The sequence below is a fragment of the Paramisgurnus dabryanus genome, chromosome 13, assembly GCF_030506205.2.
Source record: "Paramisgurnus dabryanus chromosome 13, PD_genome_1.1, whole genome shotgun sequence".
NCBI classification, from domain to species: Eukaryota; Metazoa; Chordata; class Actinopteri; order Cypriniformes; family Cobitidae; genus Paramisgurnus; species Paramisgurnus dabryanus.
In genome coordinates, this window is record NC_133349.1 from 304,859 (window position 1) to 331,874 (window position 27,016).

Here is a 27,016-nt window from a genome sequence, read left to right on the forward strand (position 1 = left end):
GATATCTGATCTGAGATCTGTCCTGTAGATGTCACTCAGTGTCTCTTATTTGGACTTTTAGAAATATAAAGTCAATGGAAGACTGACTGGAGACTGTCAGGATTTAAATATAAATGAATGTTAAAAGTGGTTGTGTCTGTTTACACACTGTTTATTTTGTGTGTGTGAGAGTGAGTGTGCGTGTTTGTGTTAATAGATTCTTACACAGAAAATTGATTCTGAATTCACTTTATTGTGATTTGGCAAAAAACATTTTCAATCGTTCATCATTGTTTATCTTATATATTTTAGCAGGTATTTTTATTATTTATTTTTCTCAAAAGCTGTGACGACAAATAAAAATTAACATTTGGTCCTTAAATGTGCAATCTAGGCAACATGGTATTAGAGGAGAAAATCTCACTATCGGCACAAAACACTTAAGAACAGCACTGAGCACAACAAGATAGAGATTCATACTGACTGTGTGTGTGTTTGAGCAACTACAGTACAACAGCACTGAGAGAAAGCTTAAGACATCAGATGTGTGTACAGTATTATGGGGTACTGACAGACATACAGAGGCAGTGATATTGACAGAATCTGTCTAGCTGAAGCTAAAGCACCGCTGTGCAGGTAAGAAGGAGCAAATTTACTGTAACACACGATTAAAACAAACACAATGTCACTTACAGTAGTTAATTAGCATATTAACTTAATAGTCATATAGTCCAAAACTAACATCAAACACCTGAGACAAAAAAAAACTACTAATAAATTGCTTCATGTTTTATCAAAAGATAAAATATATATGAGAGCTTTTAATAAGTCTTCTTTCATTAAGTCACAAATTAGAAGTTATATAATGGCAAATCTGACATTTCATTGAACATTAAACAATAACGTTTGATATCAAGTGTTACACTTCTAGACACTGAATTGTATGATATGAAATGCTGCTGCAGAGCATGTCACATTGGCCATCGATTAAAGTTTGTTTTTATTTTATTGCATAAGAAAACATAAGCGGCTGCAATAACATTCATCTAAAATCAAACTGTGCACTTTCTTTACCCAATCACATTTAAAGTTAAAGAGTCTGTGCATCTTCTTTAAAAATTGTCTTATGCTGCATAATGATTGAAAAGAAAATGAATGAAGTGATGGCATCGATCAAACATTCCTTCATTGTTTTTTTACTGTGCAGGTTTTTTTATATTTCCACAATCAAGTCTTAAAGAAAAGTGACCTAAACAGCTAAAATGCTTAAAGGTTTGCCATTACAGTGATATTACATCATTTTCAAATTTGATTTAAATTTATACTGACAGGTGATCGCTTGTTAATATTTTAATAAATGGAAGTGCACAAAAGAGAGCATAATGAATTGGTTTTGTTTTGCAGAAATATATTTTCCACAGAACTTACTATACAGTGCACCAGAGGTTTATAGGCAGTGAAATCTACGTTAACTTCATCGAAACATCTTTTCAATATGGTGCCGCCTGAGAACACTTGAACACATTACATTATAAATGTATTTTAAAAGAAATGATTTGCTTTTGAAAAACTTTTTTCTACTGTGATTCTACTCTTGTGACATTCAGTCTCTAATGACAGAATGGCTGTGTCCCAATTCAAAGGCTGCAACCTTCTAATGACGTATTTTAAGACCAATTGCGTCACAGCAGCGCAACTTGAGGCTAGTAAGGCCGTCCCAATTCAAAGGATGCTTAGAATGAAGCCTCAAAATGCGTCCTCATTTCTCCGCACTGTTAAGGATAGAACGAATGCATCCTTAACAGCCGAGGATATCCCAAGAGTCATTGCGCGTCTGCATATAATGGGTGGATATTCTAAAATAAACAATTAAAACCTTTATTAAATAAAAGTGTATTTATCAGAAAACATTTTTTCTTGTCACTGTTTTAGTATTATAAGTTATGTTTTGTGTTAATATTATTCTTTTTATGTTGTGTATATTTATAAGGTTGATTAATTTGGTATACTGTTGAATAGTTTAATATACATCAACGTGTCATATTTCTAAAATAAATTTATATTTTTTGGATTTCATATTTATTTTATTAAGTCAGAAACGTCTCAGCTGTGTCCTGCTGACAGGCGCGTGCAGCAGGTGACGCCAGTTATGGGTCATCCAAAGGTTAGACAGTCTCATTTTAGTTCTCTTCGCGAACTTCTGAGGCTTCCACCTTGAAAGACTGAGTGCTCACCTTTTAAGGTTGCATGCTTATAAGGTTGCAGCCCTTGAATTGGGACACAGCTAATATGTTTGAAAACTCCCCAGCTGGTGGTCTTCATAAAGATTTCTACACACATGAATGAGGGCAACAATGTGAAACGCGTTATCTAATAGCTCATTCTACAGGCAGTGGACCTCTTTACTGACCAGAAAATGATGTTTGTTTTTTCAAGGTTTCAGTGCCATGTTGATCCCAGTAAAAATCTGGAGATGAATTCATAATGGCCATTTAAAGCTGATTTAAGGCTAAACTCCTGATGTTAGATAAAGTGGTAGATGTGCTCTATTAAAAAAACTACTGCTGATTGTACTTCCTCACAATAACAATAGACAGTAGTGGCAGAGATACAGCTCAGTCTTCTGTAACTACATTCGCTTTAAGATTATCAGCAACATTTTTTGGCAAATGACAGAAATAGTATCTATACTATCAAAAATTAAAATCTTTCATCTATCAGATGAACAGTATTAAGGTCTAAAAGGGCATCCAACACTCATTAGACCAACTACCTCTAGTGTTTGGTAAAATGTTTTCAGGATCACAAACTGTTTTTTTGTTTCATTTAATTTACTCCTTCATGTAGCTACATCAGCTATTGGATAGTGGACAACAAATAAGACACACTAAATCAGACTCAACTACTGAATTGAAGACTTGCAGCTGTTTCATTGGATCTTGATACGTGGGAGAAAACACGTTTTTCCCAAGATCAGACCAGCACAGCATGCTCATGAAACCTTCAGAGTCTGCATTGATATAACTGATATGTTCTTGCATGTAATTCAGCTCCTAAACGCTGCCATTGAACAACATGAGGCCCGGACCAGATATTTGCCTCAGTGTCCACCTACTCATCATATGTTAGCAGAAGAGTTCTGTCTTTTTGTCTCAGAGTCTCTCTGTTTCTGAGGCACATCCAAGATTTTACTTTCTTCTTTTGGTGAAGTGATAGTGGAGGAGGTCTGGAGGCCAGTAGAGGTGGAAATGGGAGACGAATTTACAGTAGGATTGAATGAAGTGGTAGGGGATGGACTGAGTGCAGGACAATGTGATGCAGTAGAAGATGCAGGAGATGGACTGAGGGCAGGAGAACGTGATGCAGTTGAAGATGCAGGAGATGGACTGAGGGCAGGAGAACGTGATGCAGTTGAAGATGCAGGAGATGGACTGAGGGCAGGAGAACGTGATGCAGTTGAAGATGCAGGAGATGGACTAAGTGCAGGAGAACGTGATGCAGTATAAGGTGCAGTGGCAGGGGATGGACTGAGTGCAGGGGAATTTGATGCAGTAGAAGATGCAGGAGATGGACTGAGTGCAGAAAAATGTGATGCAGTTGAAGGTTGAACAGCAAGGGAAGGACTGATTGCAAGAGTCTGTGACACAGTAGAAGATGCAGTATCAGGGGCTATTACAGATTGAGTTTGTTTAAGGGCATGGGTTTGGTTAGGAACTGAAACTTGAGATGTATTTAAGGTTTGAGTGGTAGGAGTTTGTACAGGTGTCTGGGAAGGAGTTATAACAGGAGTTGAAGATCTGCTCTGAGCGGGGCTATTGATGGGAGTGGAAGTCTGGCTTTGACTGGATCCTGGTGAATGTGCTGAAGGAGGCCCAAGAACCGGGACAGCAGCTGCGGTCTGGAATGCAGTACTCTGGCTCAAAGTTGAGCTTAGAGTTTTAGTGGTAGTTTGCATGGATGCTTGGGGTTGGACATAAACTGGACTCTGAACTGAAGAATTAGACTGAATTTGAGTTTGTGTAGCTGTAAGGATCTGGACAGAAGTTGGACATCTAGCTTGGGACTGGGTTTGAATGACAGCTGTTGTTTTAGACTGGGTGACAGTTGATGCTTGAGTTTGGGAAGATGTCTTAATCAGGTCTTGAACAGAGGTTGGTATTCTAGTTTGGGTGGGAGTTTGAATCGGAGTTTGAATTGGGGTTGGGGTCCTGGTATGGGTAGGGGTTTGAATGGGAGTTTGAGAAGGAGTTACAGTGGGTGTTGAGTTGGTGGTGCAAGACAACGGTGAAGGAGGTGGAGGTGTCTGAGAGAGTTTGGTGCGCGAGTGCTGTGTCAAAGAGGGGCCAGAGGAAGAAGCTGGAGAACTGGAGATCAACTGAGAGGTAGAAAGAGGGCAGAGTGAGGGAGGAGGAGATGTTGAGGGAGGAGTCAATATCGCAGAGCCAGGTTTGGGGCGCGGGATTTGAGAGACACCTAGAGCAGAGGATGTAAAGGCTGAAGGGGGGTTGGTGGAACAAAGAGGGGGCTGTTTTGAGGAGGTGAAGGGGGCAAGAGGTGATAGAGTGGACCCTAAAACTGCTGGGAGTGGAGGTGCATGTACCAGCTGAGAGGGCAACATCAGAGGTGTGTGAATGGGTGTTTGTGCTACACCGGGGTGTGGAACATTTGAGCTCAGAACACCTGCACTTCCTCCTCTAGCAAGTCCTGAGGACATAAGGAAGGGTGCTGGCAGCAAGTTTCCTCCAGAGGCTTTACGATGAAGCGGCGGGTGAGGCTGTACAGCCGCCCATCCACGATGAGGCAGGGTTGGTTGGGAGGCAGAGAGCAATCTGGCCTCCTGAGTAAGCCGACCTATCATTGGGAGACCCTGGGTGCTGCCTCCTCCAACATGACGCAGTAATGCCTCTTTAGCCCCCTGCTGACTAGAACCCAGATTTCGTCCTTCACTGGACACCGCTGCAACGGCTGAAGAGGGAGGCACAGCTTTATTGAGAGGTGATGTCTGACTCCCTTTTGTGGGTTCTATGTGAAAGCGGGAATTGTGATGAAGAGTTTTGCCTGCTTGCAGGGGGGCAGAAACTGCAGATGCAGGTGTAGGTGGAGTTTTTGTGACACCAACAACACCTCCAACTGCTGCAGTAGCCACTCCCATAGCAGTCGGCCCCATCGCGGAGGGCGTGGGAGTTACAGAAGATGGAACTCCTCTGGAGGGCAGTCCACCCATTAATCCTATTAGGGAGCTAAATGACTGCCTAGGGTGCAGCATGGGTGGACGGGGAGGTGAAAGAGGGCAGGGCAAGGGAGAGGGCGAAATAGGAAGAGTGGAGGGAAGGAAAATGGGGGCTCCTAGGGCATGTTGCTGCTGTAGCTGCTGCTGTAACTGCTGCTGTTGCTGCTGCTGATGCATCAAGGCAATGGCCACGTTGGTTGTGGCAGCCGCGGTCTGGAGAGGTGCATGGACCAGAGGCGCCCAGATCACCGGATGAGGGCGAGGTGAGACTGTGCCTCCGCTGCTGCCACGGTTGCCAACAGAAAGGTCCTGCATGGCGGGCATGCTGTCATGCTTAACTATCTGTTGAACCAACATGCTGTCACAGGAACCCAAGCCGGCACCGCCTGCTCCCCCGCCGCGGCTGCCTCCGCCCCGTCCCAAACTGCTACCTGCCACAGATCCTCCCTGAGAGGTCTTGCGCAACAAAATAGAGTTCTTCTTACCTGTGAGACCAAAAGGAAAGAAGGGGGAAAATGTAAGAAAAACTGTCCCAAAAAGGCCCATTGCACTGCAAGGACAATTTCAAATAAACAACTGAAATACTTGATGAGCACACTGATGAGCAAAAAAAAAGACACTGTGCAAACTTGAAACTGCACCTTATTAATTCGATCACATTTTTACTGTGGTATTTTGACACATATGTTAGACTCAAAATAAATAGTTTATTAGTATCTATTTCCATGTTCATAACATACTCAAGTTAATATTCATTATTTTTTCCTCTCTTTATAAACAAAATTTTGATAACAGTTAAAAAATATTGTGAAGGCCTTCTGCACTGTATGTTTTACCATTATTTTATAGCGCTAGATTTAGACCAGAGACGTGTAATATGAGATTTGCCATAACCTATTTAATGCAAAAGCCCTCTAAGTGCATCTGGCTTTTATGTTTAGGTTCAATAATTTCACTTTCATTGCAATGAAATCGTCAGTAATTGAAAGACCTTGTTGTCACTTTTGTAATTTTATTGGTATTTAAACAATGTCCTCTCTGAACAAAGGTAAAATGCTCAAACATTTGGTCAATATCCTTTAACATTCGATAAACCTCCTTAGCCTGGGCAAAACACTTGTGTCGTGACGTAGCAACAAAGCTGTATTGCTAAATGACCTGAGGCCGAGATTAAGCAGATCTGAAACGAGAGTAATTAATAAACATACAGCTGCGGACACTCCAGTTTGACTTTAATCATCATTTCTAGATGTACTGTCTGTTCAATTTCAACAAAAGCAAACATAAAGTCACCCAACAACAAATGTTAAAGACTGAGAGCATGACAAGACTCATGAAAGATGTGGCTAAAAAACCTAAACTTTTTTTAATTTTGCTGTTGAGAAATGAATTTGAACTTGTCTTCTCTGCAGTTGCTATTTTGACCATGTAAATAAATGCATATTAAAACATTACTTTTATGGCAGAAATGTTGTCGGTAGTTGACAGAATGATACAAAAATGATCTTTTTACTTAAACACATAAATAGTACATCTAGAAAAACTGAAAGGGTCCATTGAAACGGTCTCTTAATTTTTTGCGCGGCTGTATGATACGTGCCAAGGCGTGGGGTTAAGCGGCTTTTGCATCTCAGCTCTTCTTTATTTGACAGAATGATATATACATGTAAAATCATGAAAAACTTCAAATTCCATGAATTAAAAACCAAGCGATCAGTTTTCATCCGGTGTAAAATCTGTTCTATTCTAAGATTTGTATAAGTTAGATATAAAAAAGCTCCAGATACCTAAACAATCAAAATTAAATTAAAACAATTCCTATAGTCTATGTATTTGTAGGGGCTATATTCATTATAAATGAATTGAAATCAATTTAAGCTACAATGTGTGTGTGAATGATCATGTTCGACTCCGGAAAACTCTGAATAAAGTTATATAGACTAAAGTTATAAACGGGCTCTGCCTAGTACAATTATCTTTTGCTCAACATAAACAGTTAGAGGGATTACGAGTATAAAGTTACTACCAATCCGATCAAGTCTGTCAGCTGCCACGGTCTCGAAAGCCCGTCTCATCATGGGATGCTCCTCCAAAACCTCATTGAAACTGTCCACACTCAAAGAGTAAAGACGACAGTACGTGTCTGCTCGGACGCTTGCTGTCCTTCTGCCACGAGTCAACAGACAGATCTCTGTAAGACAGACAGAGACATCACAACAGAAAGCAAAGATAGAAATATGAGCCATTTACATCCAATAATGCGGTTCAGTTGTGTCAAAGTGCTCCTGAAGAGTTGAGGTCCAGCTGTGATCCCAAAACAAACACTGTCTGTTTTTTTTTTAAGCAAACCACGATTATATTTGTGTTTGAGATAAACTCTGCAGGACCTCGCGCACTGAAACTCACCTCCAAAATATGAGCCATCACTGAGTTTGGTCTCTCTGTTGCCGCGCGTCAGCACGCTGACCCGACCGTGCTGGATGAAATACATTTTGCGGCCGACGGTTCCCTCGCGAATGATGAAGTCGTTGGGCTGGAACACTTCGAATTTCAGTTTTGTGAGAACTGCCGTTACGAAGTTCGGATCGGCGTTAGCAAAAAGTGGCATGTTAGCCACCAGACTGCGGCAGTTGAAGCTCACGATTTCCTGTTCAAGACACACAATACCAACATTAATTAGGTATGTGTTTGAGTAAAGTCATCTTTTTTGATTCATTCTGCCAAGTCCCTAATAAAAATGTTTTAATTTGCATTTATTTACTGAAAACTGAAATAGGAAAAACATGGCCAAAATAACAAAAATGCAGTGTTTTATGATCTTGAATACTGCAGAGAGAACTAGTTTAAATGCATTTCTCAATAATAAAATGCTAATGTTTTTACATGTATTGTAGGAAAATGTCAGAAATTTTATGTAATAACCCTAATTTTTAATGAGATCTTTAATTTGTCTTTGTATTCACTCATAAAATTGTAGTCACCCTAAAACTACTTTGTCATTTAACTTGAAAAAATAAAAATAAATCTAAGGCAGTTCTGAGTGTATATTGTATACAGACCTCTTTTAACGGCTCGCTCAACTCTCCCAGAATGTTCTCCTCATCAAACATCTTGCCCTGGTATCGATGTTCATAATACTCATGGATCTTCTGTCTGACATCTGCTGGTAGTTTATGAAATGACATGTACTGCTCCACCTGCTTATACTACAACACAAGAGAAACACATACTCTTAGTCCTGTTATTCATCATCATTCACAGAAATATAAACATCCTGAAACCATTGCATTTATAAAGAAGAATATTCAGTACACTGTAAAATGAAGTCACAGCAAAACCAAATAGTTTTAGTAAATGTGTAAAAATGCTGAACATAGGAGGATGTGATCAGACAGATGGGTTTCTCTGTGGCTGTTTCACCTTCTCTTGATACTGTCGCCGAGAAGAGTCCAGCGACTGGATGAGGGCCGTCGCGTGCCCGATAAACATGGCATAGCAGGTGGCACCCACGATCATGCTCAGCATGGTTAACCAAACATCCGTCATGCCCTCAGGGGCCTGAGCGCCGTAGCCGATGCAGAGCATGTGACTCATGGCCTTGAACAGAGCGTAGGAGTACTGCACGCCCCACGTGTCATTCTGAGACAAAAAACACACAAACACACAGAGATTCAAACCCATCTGCTTCTGCCGCGTGCTGCTGTCCTCTCTAACCATTTATTCATTGGGTGCAGCTGCTTTTTCTGTTTTTTGCTTGCTGTCTGATCTGATATTCTTTAAGATAATTTACTGATGTCTTTATTGTTGTTGGGACTGCTTGTTTGATGACCAGATGTGATGGATCTCTCTTGGTTCCTCCTGAGAAATCTTCCAAACACGTCATGGAGATTTTCTCTGGCACTGTGTTCACTTGAGATTTCAGCCTGACACTAAAGTTGCTTTCAAACAATGCTGTTCAGATAAAGCTCAAGTATCTAAACTTCAATTTCATTCCCATAGCTCTTTTCCTAATGTGCACTGCTGTACAGGAATAACATGCACAAATATTTAAACATAAAAACATGATTATGAAACAATATCATCATTGAGCAAACTTATAGAAACAATAAGATAACCCTGCTGAAAAAAACAGCATACCAGCAAGACCATCATATGTTGTGTTTTGGTGCTGGTATGCTGGTGACTGTCAGAGAACGGGGTTTAGTGTTTTAGCAATTCAGAAAAACTGTAATATTATTCTGTGTATGTTGTGTATATTTCTTAGGTTGATTAATTTGATATACTGTTGGTTAGTTTAATCTACATCAACGTGTGATATTTTCTAAAATAAAATAAAAACATTTCTGGTTCAATATTTATTTTAATAAGTCAGAAACGTCTCTGCTGTGTCCCGCTGACAGGTTAGACCGTCTCATTTCAGTTCTCTATGTGGACTTCGGAGGCTGCCACTTTCACAGACAGAGTGCTTATCTTCTGAGGTCGAGTCCTTTAAAGGTCCCAGCCTTCAAATTGGGACACAGCTTTTGTTTATCATCTTCTTAAGACTAAACTCATCTCAGATCCACTGCTCTACTGAGAACTCATAGCATCAGCTGCCCAGCAACCATCACCACGACAACAGAGGTAGAAACCTGTCAGCTGTGTGTGTATTAGAGAGAGAGAGAGAGAGAGAGAGAGAGAGAGAGAGAAAGAGATGTGTGTGTGTGTGTGTGTGTGTGTGTGTGTGTGTGTGTGTGTGTGTGTGGTCCTGGTAATCCCTACAGTATGGGGACAAAATGTGTGTGATGTTACTGCATGCTTCTGCTTGTCTTATCAGAATATGGAGGCAACATTAAAACATGAGTTTGAGAACCACACACACACACACACACACATTCTGGTTTCCATGTTTTGTGGAGACATTCCATAGACGTAATGCATTTTATACCATACAAACTGTATATTCTATTCCCCTTACCTGCCCCATTCCCTAACCCCAACCATCACAGAAACCTTTCTGATAACTAAGATTTTTAAGAAACATCATTTTGTTTGATTTATTAGCTTGTTTCCTCATGGGGACATCAAAATGTCCCCACAAGGTCACAAAAACACTGGTATTCCTATCTTTGTGGGGACAATTGGAGAAGGGGTTTTAACATTAAGTGGCATGGCATCTTACGCACAGAAGCCAGTGGCACGTGCCACTACGTTTTGTGGCACTTCCGGTTTCAATTGGCTCGTACCAGTGGCTCGTCGAGTGGCACTTCCGCTGTCCAGTGGCTCATGTCACTGTTTAGTGGTGGCTCGTCGAGTGGCACTTCCGATGTCCAGTGGCTCATACCATTCCGTTTGTGGGTTGTCTACTGACACATGTCAGTAAAACTTAGGTCTGTTGGATTGAGGCATGTGGCACTGAAGTCACCGATCGATCATTACAGATCCGAGAGTAACTTACGCGTGCTGCTGCTATGTTCATTTAATTGTGACACAATGATTTTGTGTGTCCTTTTTGACTGTCTGGTGTTTCAGGTAACCGAATGCGTGAAATGCATCGAGAGCTAAATAGGACATCTTGATGATCGTTCAACAATTGTATGATCATAATTCACAATTTAAGTATTAAAAATGTAAATATTTAAAATGGGAAGGCAAATATTTTATATATTTAATAAAGCACAACATGCCTGAGCTATATTGCATAATACTGTTAGTTTTTAATATAAATTTTCTAATTGCATTATTTGTGAAAATGTAGTCTGTGAGTGGCATGTTTTTATTTGTAACCAGTGCCAATGTGTTGTATTTAATAAAAAGTGTCATTTATAAGAATCTCGCAGAATATTATAATATTTTTTTCTGCAAGTACCGCATTTACACACATGCACACCAAAACAGTAGGTGTCAGTCTAACCATGTTTATGTTTAAAAACAATGTCCTATTACATATTTTACAACTTGATATTTATTTAATTTTTTTACAACTTGATATTTACACGGTGTTGACAGTGCAGATACGTCACGTGCCCTTCAAAATTACATTTTATACAGTCTATATAGATTGTTGTCTATAAGAAATAAGGGTTTGAACAAATTATTATTTCACAACATTTATGAGATAGTAATTATTTTAAATAAATTGTTGGATTATTTCAAAGCAAAACAGATTTACAAAACACTTAGCAAAACACTTTACAAATGATTAAATCAAACACAGTTTTTCCTACAGTGTGCTTTAAGAAGGGGTCAGTTTTTTTCTTCGATCTCGTCTTTCATTTAAAGGGTATCTAGTAGACTCACCTAAATTAGGCATACTACTTAAAAAAAAAAAGATTTACAAAAACTGATTAAATATTAAGAAAAGGCACAATGTTCACACGACCATGGCTCAGACAAATACTGTGCTTTATTAAATGAAAACACTCAAAATATTATGCATTTCCATTTTAAATATTGTGATCATACAATTCCTTTATGAACGAGCGTCAAGATGATATATTTAGCTCTCGACTCAATTTACGCATTCGGTTACCTGAAACATCAGAGTCAAAAAGGACACACAAAATCATTGTGTCACAATTAAATGAACATAGCAGCAGCACGCGTAAGTTACGCTCGAATCTGTAATGATCGATCAGTGACTATCAGTGCCACATGCCTCAATCCAACAGACCTAAGTTTTACTGACATGTGTCAGTGTACGAGCAACCAAACGGAGTGGTATGAGCCACTGGACAGCGGAAGTGCCACTCGACGAGCCACTGGTACGAGCCAATGGAACCCGGAAGTGCCACAAAACATAGTGGCACGTGCCAGTGGCTTCTGTGCGTAAGATGCCATGCCACTTTATGTTAAAACTGCTACTGGACAATTGGTCCCCACAACGTGATAATTACCAGGTACACACACACACACACACACACACACACACACACACACACACACACACACACACATTCTGGTTTCCATGTTTTGTGGGGACATTCCATAGACGTAATGCATTTTATACCGTACAAACTGTATATCCTATTCCCCTTACCTACCCCATTCCCTAACCCCAACCATCACAGAAACCCTTTTCCTACTTCACATTTTCAAGAAACATCATTCTGTTTGATTTATAAGCTTGTTTCCTCATGGGGACATCAAAATGTCCCCACAAGGTCACAAAAATACTGGTATTCCTATCTTTGTGGGGACAATTGGTCCCCACAACGTGATAATTACCAGGTACACACACACTAAGCAATACTCACACAGCTGGTCATGCCAACCTCTGATAAGACCACTGGAATGACTGTGACTTTGTTTTTCTGACCAATGACAGATGAGAGGGCGGAGCAGCAACTCACTCACCACCATACTGTTTTTAGAGACCCAGCAGTCAGATGGGAAGTCCTGCAGCATGGGCACCAGAAACTGCAGACAGCCGTCCCAGTGACACAGCAGAAGCATCATGCCAATCAGATTGACGATCCTCACCATCGCACTGGCCAAGTCATAGGTCATGTGGAAGATCTGTGAGGAAGACAAACCCATCGCAATCTGAGCATCAGACACATGCCCATCCAGAGTCATTTAATCGTCTGTCTGTCTGTCTGTCTGTCTCACCTCTTCCCACTGGTGGATGTATCGTATGAGTCGAGACAGGCGCAGTAATCGCAGCAAGCTCAGAATCTTTGTGAATCGAACAATCCGCAGCGCTCGGGCGGTCCGATAAACCTGCGGGAAAGAGTAAAGGATCAAATCCAATTCACACAAACTCACCCGATCGCCTGAAACTCAGACTGTCGTTCTACCTCGGAGTCCAGCCGAGCTTCCAGGTCCACCATCAGGAAGATGTAATCCACTGGGATCGAAGACACAAAGTCCACGAGAAACCAGCTCTTCAGGTAACGCTGACGGATGGCTTTGGGGTCCAGTAGGATCTCGGTGCTGTCCTCCTTCACGATACCGGTCCGAAAGTTTAGCACCAAATCCACAAGAAAGAGAGTATCTGACACCACGTTAAAAATGATCCACGGAGGCGTGTTCTCATCCTTGAAGAACGTGATGCCCACAGGAAGAATGATGAGGTTTCCCACCATAAGCAGAAGCATGAGGAGGTCCCAATAAAACCTGCAGACAAACAGACAGACAGACAGACATTAAGATTGCTCACTGAATCATCTCCTCATGTCTCTCTGTAACAGTCTGATTATCTCTGTCTGTGGTTAGGAGATCAATAGCATTGATCATTTCCATATGAGAGATGCAGAGCTGCATGGAGCGATAACACGACAATCCAGCTGAGCACGAACACACCGACTCAACCATAGTGAGCTTCCTTGATGTCTGCTGTCTACATAGGCAACATCATCCACATAATGAACTCATCTGCACCGCTCTACATCAGCTACTGACTAGGGTTGCAAAATTTCTGGAATTTTCAAGGCTGGAAACTTTCCATGGCAATTAACAGGGAACTTAAATGTAGTTAAAAAAACTTGCAGCATCATTTTGTTTAAAACAAGAAGATTTAATGCAATTTTAGTGAATTCCTACCCTTCTTCATCACATGCACACTGCTTACTGAAGGGCACTGAGGCCACACCCCCTGCATGTACTTGCATTCATCCATAACATGCACAGATCATTTCTTCTACATTCTGCAAGCCAGTTTTCTGTTATCATACAGACATACTATATCACTCAAAAGTTTGGACACATTATTCATGTTTTTATGCTCATCAATTCATTTATTAGTTCTGAAGCGGTTTTGATCAAATAAAGCCACGGCTTCATGAGCATAAGTATCAGGATTCTTCAAATATTTGAATTATTTTGCAGGCATGTCTGCTTATGTTTAAAATTTGTATTTATGTTTGTATATGATAAAGTTTATATAAATTTCCCAAAAATTTCCCATAAATCCCTGTTAAGTTTCCAATGTGGAATATTTTCCTTTGGCCCCTTTGCAACCCTCTTACTGATTCAATACTCTAATAAAAAATAGCAACAAGTGTATCAGCACACAACGAACATCAAGAACAATTATTTCTGAGGAATAACAGATATTGAATTAGACTTCATTTTTAACAATCTTTTGGCTCATTCCTAATTTTTGGTTTCATCTTTTGACTGTTCCAATGCAAACACTTACACGTGTGAGACAGAATCTGTGGGACACACTGACAGTGAAATACTTTTGCAAACTCTTATACCCCTCTATAATTGTAAAACAAAAATGAACTGTGTGTAACTTTCTCAAAGTTTTTCTGCCATTAAAGGGTAGGGAAGAGTTCCTAGCCCACCCTTTCCCCAATCCTCTCTCTCTCATTTCTTTATTCATAGCTCCAGTTTAAAATAATTAAATGCTTAACAGATTGAATAATGTATTATGAATAAACTGAATGAATAATTCAGCACATTATGAATATTTAATTTATATTCATTTCTGACAGCATACAGACGAATGGTGCTCACGTTCATACTAGGATGCTATAAAACTTCACTTCACTCTAAGACAAGAAATTCATCACATCAAATTAAATTAACCTACAAAATGTCCATATCTGACCAAACCATCGACTTAAACAACCCAGCATTTCAATTAATTTACACAAGAGCAGCAACCAATCAGCTCACTGAACGGTTCAGGTCCAAGCCAGTAAAAGTATAACAGGTTCTATGCTAGGTAGTGAAAATATGAAATCTATTCACTTCAGTGAGTTTATTTAAATCTGTGTCTGTCTGTACACATCTATGAGTTTAAACATCAGTATATTGCTTACGTGGGTAAATGCGTGTCACACAAACTACAGTGGAAAATATCCAATTACATTTGAAGACTTCAGATGCAAAACCCTCTAAGTGTGTCTGACATGCATTTCTTATCAGGCTGTTTAGTTTAGTAATTTCACTTTAATGCCAATGAAAAGGCATCAAGTTAGTAACTGAAATGCTTTATTTTTTACATATATCACTTTTGTCATTTCATTGTCATTTATTTAACAAATTTGACTGTCTTTAGTTGCATGGGAAAATCACTTCCACTTCCACTTCATTGTAGTTAAAGGAATAGTCTACTCATTTTCAATATTAAAATATGTTATTACCTTAACTAAGAACTGTTGAATCATCCCTCTATCATCTGTGTGTGTGCACGTAAGCGCTGGAGCGCGCTGCGACGCTACGATAGCATTTAGCTTAGCCCCATTCATTCAATGGTACCATTTAGAGATAAAGTTAGAAGTGACCAAACACATCAACGTTTTTCCTATTTAAGACGAGTAGTTATACGAGCAAGTTTGGTGGTACAAAATAAAACATAGCGCTTTTCTAAGCGGATTTAAAAGAGGAACTATATTTTATGGCGTAATAGCACTTTTGGGAGTACTTCGACTTGGCGCAGTAACACCCTCCCTCTCCCATTATGAGAGTAAGAAGGGGAGCGGACTTTTCAGGCGAGTCGAAGTACTCCCAAAAGTGCTATTACACCATAAAATATAGTTCCTCTTTTAAATCCGCTTAGAAAAGCGCTACGTTTTATTTTGTACCACCAAACTTGCTCGTATAACTACTCGTCTTAAATAGGAAAAACGTTGATGTGTTTGGTCACTTCTAACTTTATCTCTAAATGGTACCATTGAATGAATGGGGCTAAGCTAAATGCTATCGTAGCGTCGCAGCGCGCTCCAGCGCTTACGTGCACACACACAGATGATAGAGGGATGATTCAACAGTTCTTAGTTAAGGTAATAACATATTTTAATATTGAAAATGAGTAGACTATTCCTTTAACAGTTGCAAAATCACTAAGATGTAACTAGAAACATTGGAAATAATGAAAGTCAAAGTGTAAAAATGAAGAAACTCAAGCACACGTTAGGTGGCGCTGTGGTCCAGGTGACTGCAACAGTTTGTATTCAGGTCCAAGTACTCACAAGGGGACTCAAGTTTGAATGTGAAGTGGCATTTAGTGGATTCTGATAAAAAAAGTGGTGCTAGGCCAGGATTAAGTGGATTTGAAGTGAAGGTATTTGATAAACATATAATATGTGCGGAGAGCATTCAGACAATATTATTATCTCATTTTTTTGGAGGGGGCGTTTAGTGGCTATTGCATTTGAGCTCTTAATTTGTAGTGTGGTAATGACGCCCCGCCCACTTACCTGTCAACCAAATACTATGAAAGACAAACTAGTAAACTTAAAAAAAAAAAAAACTATTCCAAGACTTACAAAATTTGTCAATTTAAATGTGCTTTATTGGCATGACAAAAACTGTACATCTGTAGTGCCAAAGCATTTGCAGTTGAGCTGCCAACAAACAGTGAAAATAAAGTAAAAAAGTGGGAAGTGAAAAAATAAGTTATAGAAATAAAAAAAGAATAGCATTCTCTCTCTCTCTTTCTACCTGAAGTCGCTGTATGGGTGTATGATCCAGGTTCCAGCTGATTTTAGCCTCTCCTGCTCCAGCGCCACGGCCTTGTGACTGCCGAACATGCGCAGTGAGAACTTGTTGACGCCCGGCTGCAGCATCGCCCCAAACTGGCGCTGGATGAAGGTGGACTGGTTCGAGTAGCTGTAATCTTCTCCGTCCAGGCCCGGACAGGCCTCTGGGGTCCCGGCCGCCGTGGTGGTGGTGGTCTCGGGTCCGGCGGCCACCACGACCATCCCGGTGCCCGTGGAGGAGGTGGACGCCAGAGCGGCCCGGTAGGCGGCGAAACCCACGGAACGCTGAACGGTGGGCGGGGCCGAGCCCGTGAGAGGGAGGGGCAGCGGGGTGGTCGGGGTTCCCGCCGCCGTTGACGGGCGGTAGGGCCCGCCGTCGCGCGTCGAGCTCATGATAGACGGGCGGCGTCGCCCTGGCAGCGACTCACCCCGATCGCCCTCCAGGGACGCCTGTGAGAGTCGGTAGCCGGGAGACGGCAGGCTGCTTTTACTGCGCCTTTTGGAGTCGCCGTTGCGGACGGTTCGAGAGTCCCCGGCGGCAGAACCGGCGGTACCCGCAGTGACATTTGCAGCCCCGTCCATACCGATAATGACAGGCGGGTGTCAGATCGGAAAGCAGCGCGCGCCCGCCCGCCCGCACTCTTTCTCTGATGACTGTTAAACTTCTGTCAGATAAACGCAGCAGGTCTGATCTGTGTGAGATCGTTCATTACGGCCTGTAAAGAAAAAGAAGAACGAGTTGACGTTCGTTTGACCTTAAAGTCGGTAAAACGACGGATAGTTCTTTACGCTTCCTCCAGAGGACGCCTCTCCACGCCGCGCTGTCCTCCGACGCGTCCTCATCATGTTTAAACGCCCTTGAGCCGCCGAATAAACGCGCGTTGATGACGCTCCCTTCGCCCTTGACGCGCCCGTCCATCATTTCGCATGATTTTGCCTCACGCGCGCCCTTGAGGCCCAGCCTCTCCGAACCGCGCCTTCATCACCGAAACCGACACCGCCGACGAGCCGTCACAGATTTCTTGATCCAGGGATTCCCGCATCCGGTTGTCACGGTGACGCCACGCTCTCTCAGTCCGACATATGCTGTTATATAAGACGGTATGTGAAGGAGAGACGCGGCACTTACAGGACGTTCATCATCAATGACAAGGACAAACACACGCGTGCACATCGGTCAATGATCAGACGCTTGAGGGCGCGTCATCATAATCAGACACACATGAAGATGCGCAACAGGAGAAACAGACCCAAAATTGCCGGAGAAATGAGCCGGAACTCAGGACGCGCGTCCGTCTTCGGGTCACATGCGCTTTATTCCTCGTGCCTTCACGAACACCATCCCATCCATCCCATCACCACAGTTTACATCGCGTTCATCATCAGACTCGACCTGTTGAGCTCACAGACTCGGATCCTTGGACCTCTCGTGACGGAAAGGACGAAAGAGATATTAAATAAATATTAAATCAGTGTCTGAGCACGTGAAAGTCTGTTGTCATGGCAGCAGCATCCGTGCGCGTCCGCGGCTCCACAGTTCTGACTGCTGCTCAGGTATCAAGGCGCGTCATCATAACGACACGCAGATGGGAGGAGAGAAATAAATCATCAATTTTGTGTGCGAGCACGAGTATAGAAATACACTTAAGAAGAAAGAAAAAACATAAACCAGCTGAATAAAAGCACTTCTGATAGAAAACACGAACAATAGCCAGAGAGACCATCTGTAAAATAACAAACAAATATAAATGATATATTTTTCTTTAAGTGTACCTATAGCCTACGTTATGTTCAGGGCTGGAAATGGCATTAATTCAGTGGCTGGGGGCTATAGTTGGGGGGTTTAGATGACTTTGACTTTCTTAGATGGGTTTTAAATAACATGACATGATTTTTTTTCCTCCTCAGTATGTTTTCTAGAGTATTTAAATCACACAAACTTTTACAATTAGGCATTTTATTCAAAGTGACTTACAAAGAGGAAACAACACTTTAAATTCTGCTATTTTTAACTCAATGTTGGGTAAATATTGGACAGAACGCAGGTTTATTTATTAACCCAATAATATTACCCAGCATTGGGTTAAAATCAACCCAGGAGAATTTAGAATGAATAAAGTGATGTGTCATAGGAAGGCCATAGTACAAAAGATGCTTATAACAACATACAAGTTTACCAACCAAAAAGAGAATAGAGATAGAAATGCGGTCAATATGTCAAGTATTTCTGCAAGATGGGTTTTTAAATGTTGCAAGAGATGTGGCGGACTGGATTGCATTAGGAAAAGATCATTCCAGCAGCAGGGAGAATTGAAGGAAAATGATCAGGAACGTGATTTAGTGCCCTTTTGTGAAAGGAACACAAGGCGGCATTCATTTGCTGAACGTAAGGTTCTGGATGGGGTGTATGAATGTGTGTAAGTATGCTGGTGCAGTGCCAGTGAAAGTTTTAACAATTTAAGAACAATTTTGTATAGTGTGAAAATCTAAGGAAAAATCTTAAAGTGCCACTGTGACTGTGAAGTGTTATGTGACAAGTCTGATGATGCATTATAAAATAACTACATTTTAAATGCTATTAAATCCTTTTCTATTTCACCATTTCCAAAATTTTAGCCAGCTTGAAATCCTCTCCTCCGACTCAGTCTCCCAATCCCCCCCTCATTTCAAACTACATTATGCTTTAATACCAGGTCAAAAAAGCTTTTGTTTTTATAATGACATACGGTTTTAGTAAACTGTATTTTTTTGTAATTTATTTAACCAGGAAGACCCCACAGAGTTAAAAAATCCTGGCCAATATAAGCAGCGTAACAAAGTTTAAAACTCAAATAGACAACACAACAGGTTCAACACACCAAAGGCACTTAAAAGGACACACAATTTTGTAATTCTTGACTGCAGAAAGTTCCATTTAGATTGAGTTACATACCATACGAGAAGGCTTTTTTCCCATTGGTTCTGGCAGATGGAACAGAGAGAGTAAAAGAGTCATGAGATTGAAGAGAATACCCAACATGTTTCCATTGGGTTAAAAACTTTAAAAGATATGAAGGCAACAACCCTAAAATAGATTTATAAAGGATTAAATACCAATGCATTTTTCTTCTCATTGATGAAGGCCAGCCAACCATTATTATACAGCGTGCGGCCATGATGAGTTAAAGGCTTACAGCACATCATGATAAACGGCATCCAGAGAGGAAAGAAGTGAAGATGAAGCAAATTGATAAAATACATCTCCATAATCAAACACAGACAAGAAAGCAGCAGACAGAGAGATGTTTGTCTATGACTGCTGGTGTTTGTTTCTCTGATATTCGGCTCATTTAAGTTGACACAGAACAGACAAAACCAATTAGAATCTATAATAAAAGAAAGATTAGAAAACCAGACAGACATCAAAGGGTATCTGACCTACTGTTATTATCACAGATTTAATTATATAACTATTCATGCAGGATTTACAGGCTTCTCTTTACACTGAGACCTGTAGGGATGTTATTGTATTTTAGGATTGTGGCGGCACACGCTGTTATTGGTGAGACGTGTGTGTCAGAACAGATGGGTGAAATAATGTCTGGTAATATAAATCAGTTCATCATCAATGTAAAATAACAGACAGCACATTGTGACAGATTTCATTTTATTGAAAGGATCAGATGTGATGGACTGAAGTCAATACCGACACAGAATCAACATGTAAGTGTTCTCACGTACGTCTCAGAGATACTCACAGTGTTCCTGAAGCTAAACTTAGCTGTGGATTCATTAACAGATCACTCACAAATCAATTAAGTCGTCTATGTCAGTGTTTCTCAGTCCTGGTCCTGGAGCCCCACTGCTCTTGTATGTCCGTCTTATTTAACACAACTGATTTAAATCATTAGCAGAGAAGATCGCCGTCAGATAAGAGAAAAATGTGCAGGGGGCTCCAGGACCAGGATGGACAACCACTGGGACTGTCAGTAAGACACTTTGACCAATCAGAGGCAGCGATTCAGGGCACTCTAACCGCCCTCATGATGTTGGTGTGCCCTGACCCAGGACTCCATCCGGTCACCACTATGACCAAATCACCGGGTTTAAAGAAGGCCCGAGCTTTACCTGCCAAGACAAAGACACAGAAACATTAGAAGCCATGCAGATATAAAGAAACACACAAATACAACAAACTTAAATTCACCGATGTCCATAGCAAACGTCACTCGGTTGTCTACGTCATCAGCCCAGACATCAGTGGGCGGAGCTGAGAAAACGGCGGGGAAAACACCACGGAGTAGCTGTGACTGGCGGGCAACCTGAGCATTGCGAGTGACGGCGATGATGGGGCAGCGAGGACGATATCGAGATAATAAATGAGCTGATCTGTCAGAAAGAAGAAAATATGAACAGCAGTGAAATATAAATATTAATAAACTCTCATCAGAAACACACAAAATGTTTCTCTTTGTTGAAAAATGATCTTCATATTGAAGAGCTTTGCTTCTCTCAGATATACTTTAACCTCTTCTCACTCACAATCACTTCTGTAAACAACGATCTGATATGTTTTATATTTTTCTCAGATTTATTTGCTTCATCTTTATTTAGTGAATGGGTTTGTGTGTGTGCGCACCTGCCAGATGTGGTAATGACAATGATGGCTCCAGCGCAGCATTTAAATGAGGACTCTACGGCTCCGATGGCCGTCACTTCTGTAGGGTCGGAGCTCAGAGGAGTCAAACGCCGCAGTTCTTCAAACAGCTGCTGGTGAAAGATGGCAGCCTCCGCCTCACGACAGATCTGACAGACAGAGAGAGAGAGAGAGTAAATGTGACGCACAGAAACGCTAACACGTGGATGTTTAGACGGATAAACACACCGAGTGCATCATGGCAACGGCTTTGACAGGGAAGAGTCCTTTAGCTGTTTCTCCAGACAGCATGACACAATCTGCTCCATCCAACACAGCATTAGCAACGTCGCTGCTTTCTGCACGGGTGGGACGCGGGTGATGTATCATACTCTCCAACATCTGACAGACGGACCGAGATTAGTTTAACATTTTTAATAGCTCTCACAACCGAAAACATCCACCAGCATGGACCAGATGAAATCACCTGTGTAGCACAGATGACCGGTTTTCCTGCTGAGTTACAGCGTCCGATCATCATCTTCTGCGCAATGAAGACTTTCTCTGCAGGAATCTCAATGCCAAGGTCACCTCGGGCGACCATAATGCCATCACTTTCCTTCAAAATCTCATCGAAGCTTCGGAGGAACGGCAGACATTAGTGCATGTTAAGACTGTCTGTGAGATGATGGGTGTGTGTGTGTGTGTGTGTGTGTGTGTGTGTGTGTTTGTTGACGTCTTACTTCTGTACACCCTGTCTACTCTCCACTTTGCTGATGACTTGAATATTTTTGCCTTTGAGTCCCAGCGCCTGCCTCACGGCCCGCACGTCCTCTGCCGAACGAATGAAGGAGGCGAAGACGATATCGACGCCCTGTTCCACACCGAACAGCAGATCGGAACGATCTCGCTCGCTGACGGCAGGCAGGTTCACCAGCTCAGACCCTGGCAGATTGACACCCTTACGACTACCCAGAATTCCTCCGTTCTCAACACGAGTCTCTACCCATGTGTCCCCTTAAAGAGAATAGGTTTAGAGTTGACGTAAACAATGAATGCTCTTTCACATGTGAGCGTGTGTTTATTTTACCTATCTCCAGGACTTTAAGAGCGAGCAGACCATCATCAATATATATTCTGCTTCCTCGCTTCAACACCTGGGGCAGGCTGCTGTAATCCATCCATATAACCGATCCGTCCGTCTTATCGCGCTCACAATCTTCCGTTACAATCCGGACTGAAGCCCCCCGCTCCAGTGTGACCTCAGCATCTGCACGCTGTCAGACCGACACGCACACACACGGCCATTAAACAAATCAAATGTATAGCTTGTAATGCTCGGTTGGATAAAATTGTCTGTCAAATGTATAAACATATAAACATAAAACTTGTACCCCTTGAACGAGTCCTGTGCGAATCTCTGGACCTTTAGTGTCCAGGGCGATGGCCACTGGCCTGTAGTACAGTGGGTCAGAGGTCAACGTCTCCACAGCCTCACGGATGTTACGGATCGTCTCTCCATGATACTGAGAGAGATAGATACAGTATGTGTACAATTCAAATTTATGTCTCTAGTATTTTATAGCAAAGCATCTTTAAATTAAATGCATTTGAACACAAACAGTAGCTACATAAGAAACATGAACACACACACAATACTCACCTCATGAGAACCATGAGAGAAGTTCAGCCGGGCGATGTTCATTCCAGCCCTGACCATCTCCTGCAGTTTTGTGACTGATCTGGAGGCGGGGCCTGAAAATGACATCACGTGGAGAGACAGACAGGTGCTGAGAGTGAGACGTGCACAAGAACACAAATGAAGAAAGAAAGTTTGAAGAGATTCAATAGGAAAGACACTGATCCTAGGCTATGGTTCACATCTACCCATAATCCCTCCCTTTAACTGACCGATGGTGCAGATGATGCTGGTGTTGCGAGCTGTGATTGGTTCCTGATCGATGTCCAGTAGACACAAATGCTCCAGGAAGGTGTCGGCCATTGATGCGTCCAAAAGCTGCTTCTGTATAAATGAGTCTGATAGAGCCATCACATCAGAGTAGCGTCTGATACGAGCTGAGACAGACAGACAGACAGATGTTATTTATCTCTGCCTCTGGTCAGTGTGTTCCTGAATCAAAAACTATAACCATAACCCACCTCTCTAATCAAAAATAACTATGGGTTGATAAGAATGACGAACAAACCCTAAACACACTTAGGGGTGGTTTTCCAGACAGGGATTAGACTAGTCCTAGACTAAAAGAGCTGTCCAAACTGAAAACAACTTGCACTGTCATACCTTAAAATACATCAGTACCCTTTGTTTTACCTCAAAATGCACACAAGTAAGTAAGGATGTTTGTTAAAACTAGTTATATTTCATAATTAAACTAAGGCCTAGTCCTGGTTTAAACTAATCCCTGTCTAGGAAACCACCCCTAAGAATCTCATCACTTTCGTTCTCACCTAATCCTAAAACACCTTTAAACAGGATTGAGGTTTTCTTCAGTTGCTGAAGTCTCGTACGCTTAATCCTTTACATTTTAGTTTTGTAAGAGCAACTTGAGTCTTTCCACATCAAATCCACCCAATTTGGGAAGATTGCCCTGACTGAAATGTATGATTTTGTCTATTATTATTTTACACAGTATTTTTTTGTCAAGAGGGTCAGAATGACCCAACAATTTACACTCAACATTTGGAGCCGAATTACAGAAGGTGAAACATGAGAAAAAGATGTAGCATCATGATTTTATTTTGACATGGGTAGATGGGTTAGTAGACTTTAGCCGTCTATGGGACATGAAATGCCATTGGTGACAGTTCAATAAGCACTTTTTGTGTGTTATTATTCCCCAAAGTTTGTACACATGTAACCTAGAAAGTATTAAAGATATCTGACATGGTACTCATCATTCTTCTTCCTCCAAACACGTTTAGTGAAATCATGACCAAAAAGTTCTATTTTGGTCTCATCTGACCACATGACTTTCTCCCATGAATCCTCTGGATCTTCCAAATGGTAATTGGCAAACTTAAGACGGCCCTGTACATGTGCTGGTTTAAGCAGGGGAACCTTCCGTGCCATGCATGATTTCAAACCATGATGTCTTAGTGTATTACCATGAGTAACCTTGGAAACAGTGGTCCCAGCTCTTTTCAGGTCATTGACCAGCTCCTCCCATGTAGTTCTGGGCTGATTTCTCACCTTTCTTAAGATCATTGAGACCCCACGAGGTGAGATCTTGCATGGAGCCCCAGTCCGAGGGAGATTGACAGTCATAATAATTAATAATAATAATAATAATAATTAGTTACATTTATATAGCGCTTTTCCAGTGCTCAAAGCGCTTTACATATGAATGGGGGAATCTCCTCAACCACCACCAATGTGGTGTTCCATTTTCTAATGATTGCTCCAACAGTGGACCTTTTTCTCCAAGGTGTTTGGCAATTTCCCCATAGCCCTTTCCAGCCTTGTGGAGGTGTACAATTTTGTCTCTAGTGTCTTTGGACAGCTCTTTGGTCTTGGCCATGTTAGTAGTTGGATTCTTACTGATTGTATGGGGTGGACAGGTGTCTTTATGCAGCTAATGACCTCAAACAGGTGCATCTAATTTAGGATAATAAATGGAGTGGAGGTGGACATTTTAAAGACAGACTAACAGGTCTTTGAGGGTCAGAACTCTAGCTGATAGACAGGTGTTCAAATACTTATTTTCCTCACTGTATAAAGAGTAAAGTACAGCCAATAATCAGATTTCGGAGACTCACTAAATACCGCATTCATAGATGACATTTCATATGTTGTGGTCTTATCAACAATGTTTTATTAGCTGACTACAGAATGACTCATTTATATTTCTATACAAAATCTAATGTCTACACATTAACACAAAGATGTGCAGTGATTTTTCAGCTCTTATCTGTGTTCATACTCACCGCCCATCCTGAGATTTGATCCAGTTTCTGATCGGAGAAGAACAACAACTGCTTGCTTTAATCCACACCTTAAACTTCTGACTCTACAGCACAGCACAGCTCTTTCTATCTCTCTCTCTGTCTCTCTGTCTCTCTCACACAGATTTACTGACCTGACATTTGTAACATTCAGATTTGACCTTTTTCTTTAGTTTTTGTTTGCATATGAAATCTGCTGCTAAAAACAGCCATCCAGACTTTGTCCTTACTAAAGATATCCAGGAAACCCACATGTATTCATGACCTGCTATGACGGACACATCAATCTTTTAGACTTACATTTAAAGGCGCTACAGAAAATAAAGTTTATTATTATTACCTTTGAGATGATTTATTTACGTTTGCTTTACGTTTATTCATTTAGCAGATGTGAGAGAGGACAACTATTATTATTAGCAGATAGTTTTAATTTAATTTTAATTTTTTATTTATTTTAATTTATTCCCCCGACCAACCCTAGTCCCTAACCCGGACCATCACAGACCCCCTTTTTGTTTGATTTATAAGCTCGTTTCCTCATGGGGACATCAAATTGTCCGCACAAGGTCACCACTGGTATTCCTATCTTTGTGGGGACAATTGGTCCCCACAACGTAATAATTACCAGGTACACACACACACACACACACACGCGCGCACACGCACGCGCACGCACGCACACACACACACACACACACCGTGCGCACGCACACGCGCACACACACACACACACACACACACACACACACACACACACACACACACACACACACACACACACGCATGCACACACACACACCTATGCTCACAGTGATTATCTCAGGAAGTAAATCAGTAGCTAAAGGACAAACAGCAAACAGACCTTTGTGCATAAAGAGTCACTCATAAAATAGACAATAAGAAAATATATATTAAAAATATTAAATACAAAACAAACTCTTTCTCTGAATACACAATGTGCAAAATACACAAAATAATAACCACTGAATAATAAAATAAAAGCGTTAGTTCAAGAAAAATAACTCTGAACTTCAGACAGATAAACACACCGTCAGTCACTGTCATCATAAGACCATCAAAATAAACAACATGGCATAAATAAGCCAAGATTAAACACACAAACACACACAGTCAGACCTCTTACCTAAAGATGTCCTGTTCTTGAAGAAATCTGCGACTTTAGACACCTGAAGATACAATGATGTTCTCCAGCACAACCTGAAGAACTGCTGACATCACACCTACACACAAACACATACACACTCAACACTCAACACACGCACACAACACACAGACACACTCAACACACAGACACACCCAATATATACACACAGCGCATACACACAACCCACACAAACTGTCACTTAAATATATCAAGCACAAAGTATTACCATTAACAGCTAAACATTGTGGGTTTTTAGATAATTGTGTAAGACAGAAGTGTGAGAGATCTTTAATTTCTGCTGTAGATGAGATGATCGCTGGAAAGATCCAAACAGAAAAGTGAAAAATCATAACACCAGTTTTCTTTTTATTCAATAATAGGCAGGATTTAGACAGCCAATGCTGTATATTCTTCAGTTCTGATGTAAGGATAGATGACGCTTCCTGTGTGCTTTTAGCAGGTGTAAAAGTGACCGCATCATCAGCATACATTTGAAAATGGACTTTCTGATAAACATTTGGCAAATCATTTATTTAGACGGAGAACAATATTGGTCCCAAAATAGAGCCTTGTGGGACCCCTGCTGAACATTCAAGGTAGGACGACTTAGTGCCACTAAAGCTGCCTTTCCACTGCACACGACAAACGAC

General features: G+C 41.2%; 2 protein-coding genes across 3 annotated transcripts; both read right to left on the reverse strand.

The window, feature by feature from the left end:
* Positions 1–248: 248 nt before the first annotated feature.
* LOC135752196 (uncharacterized) lies at positions 249–19,215 on the reverse strand. The gene is made up of 9 exons (XM_065270600.2): positions 16,586–19,215; positions 12,988–13,306; positions 12,800–12,910; positions 12,545–12,706; positions 8,630–8,848; positions 8,269–8,415; positions 7,616–7,856; positions 7,236–7,400; positions 249–5,694 (listed from the first exon to the last, which is right to left on the reverse strand). The coding sequence occupies exons 1-9, from the start codon at positions 17,203–17,205 to the stop codon at positions 3,098–3,100; spliced, it is 4,581 nt and encodes a 1,526-aa protein (XP_065126672.1). The 5' UTR covers positions 17,206–19,215; the 3' UTR covers positions 249–3,097.
* Positions 19,216–20,252: 1,037 nt separating this feature from the next.
* pklr (pyruvate kinase L/R) lies at positions 20,253–26,503 on the reverse strand. 2 transcript variants are annotated; one of them, XM_065270603.2, is made up of 11 exons: positions 26,346–26,503; positions 23,150–23,314; positions 22,902–22,993; positions 22,633–22,764; positions 22,329–22,515; positions 21,982–22,255; positions 21,726–21,876; positions 21,488–21,640; positions 21,242–21,408; positions 20,810–20,991; positions 20,253–20,730 (listed from the first exon to the last, which is right to left on the reverse strand). In XM_065270603.2, exons 2-11 carry the CDS (start codon positions 23,286–23,288, stop codon positions 20,624–20,626), a joined length of 1,584 nt encoding a protein of 527 aa, XP_065126675.1. In that variant the 5' UTR covers positions 23,289–23,314; positions 26,346–26,503; the 3' UTR covers positions 20,253–20,623. The 2 variants fall into 2 exon arrangements, with proteins under 2 accessions (XP_065126675.1, XP_065126674.1); XM_065270602.2 differs by lacking the exon at positions 26,346–26,503 and adding an exon at positions 25,184–25,334.
* Between the last annotated feature and the right edge of the window lie 513 nt (positions 26,504–27,016).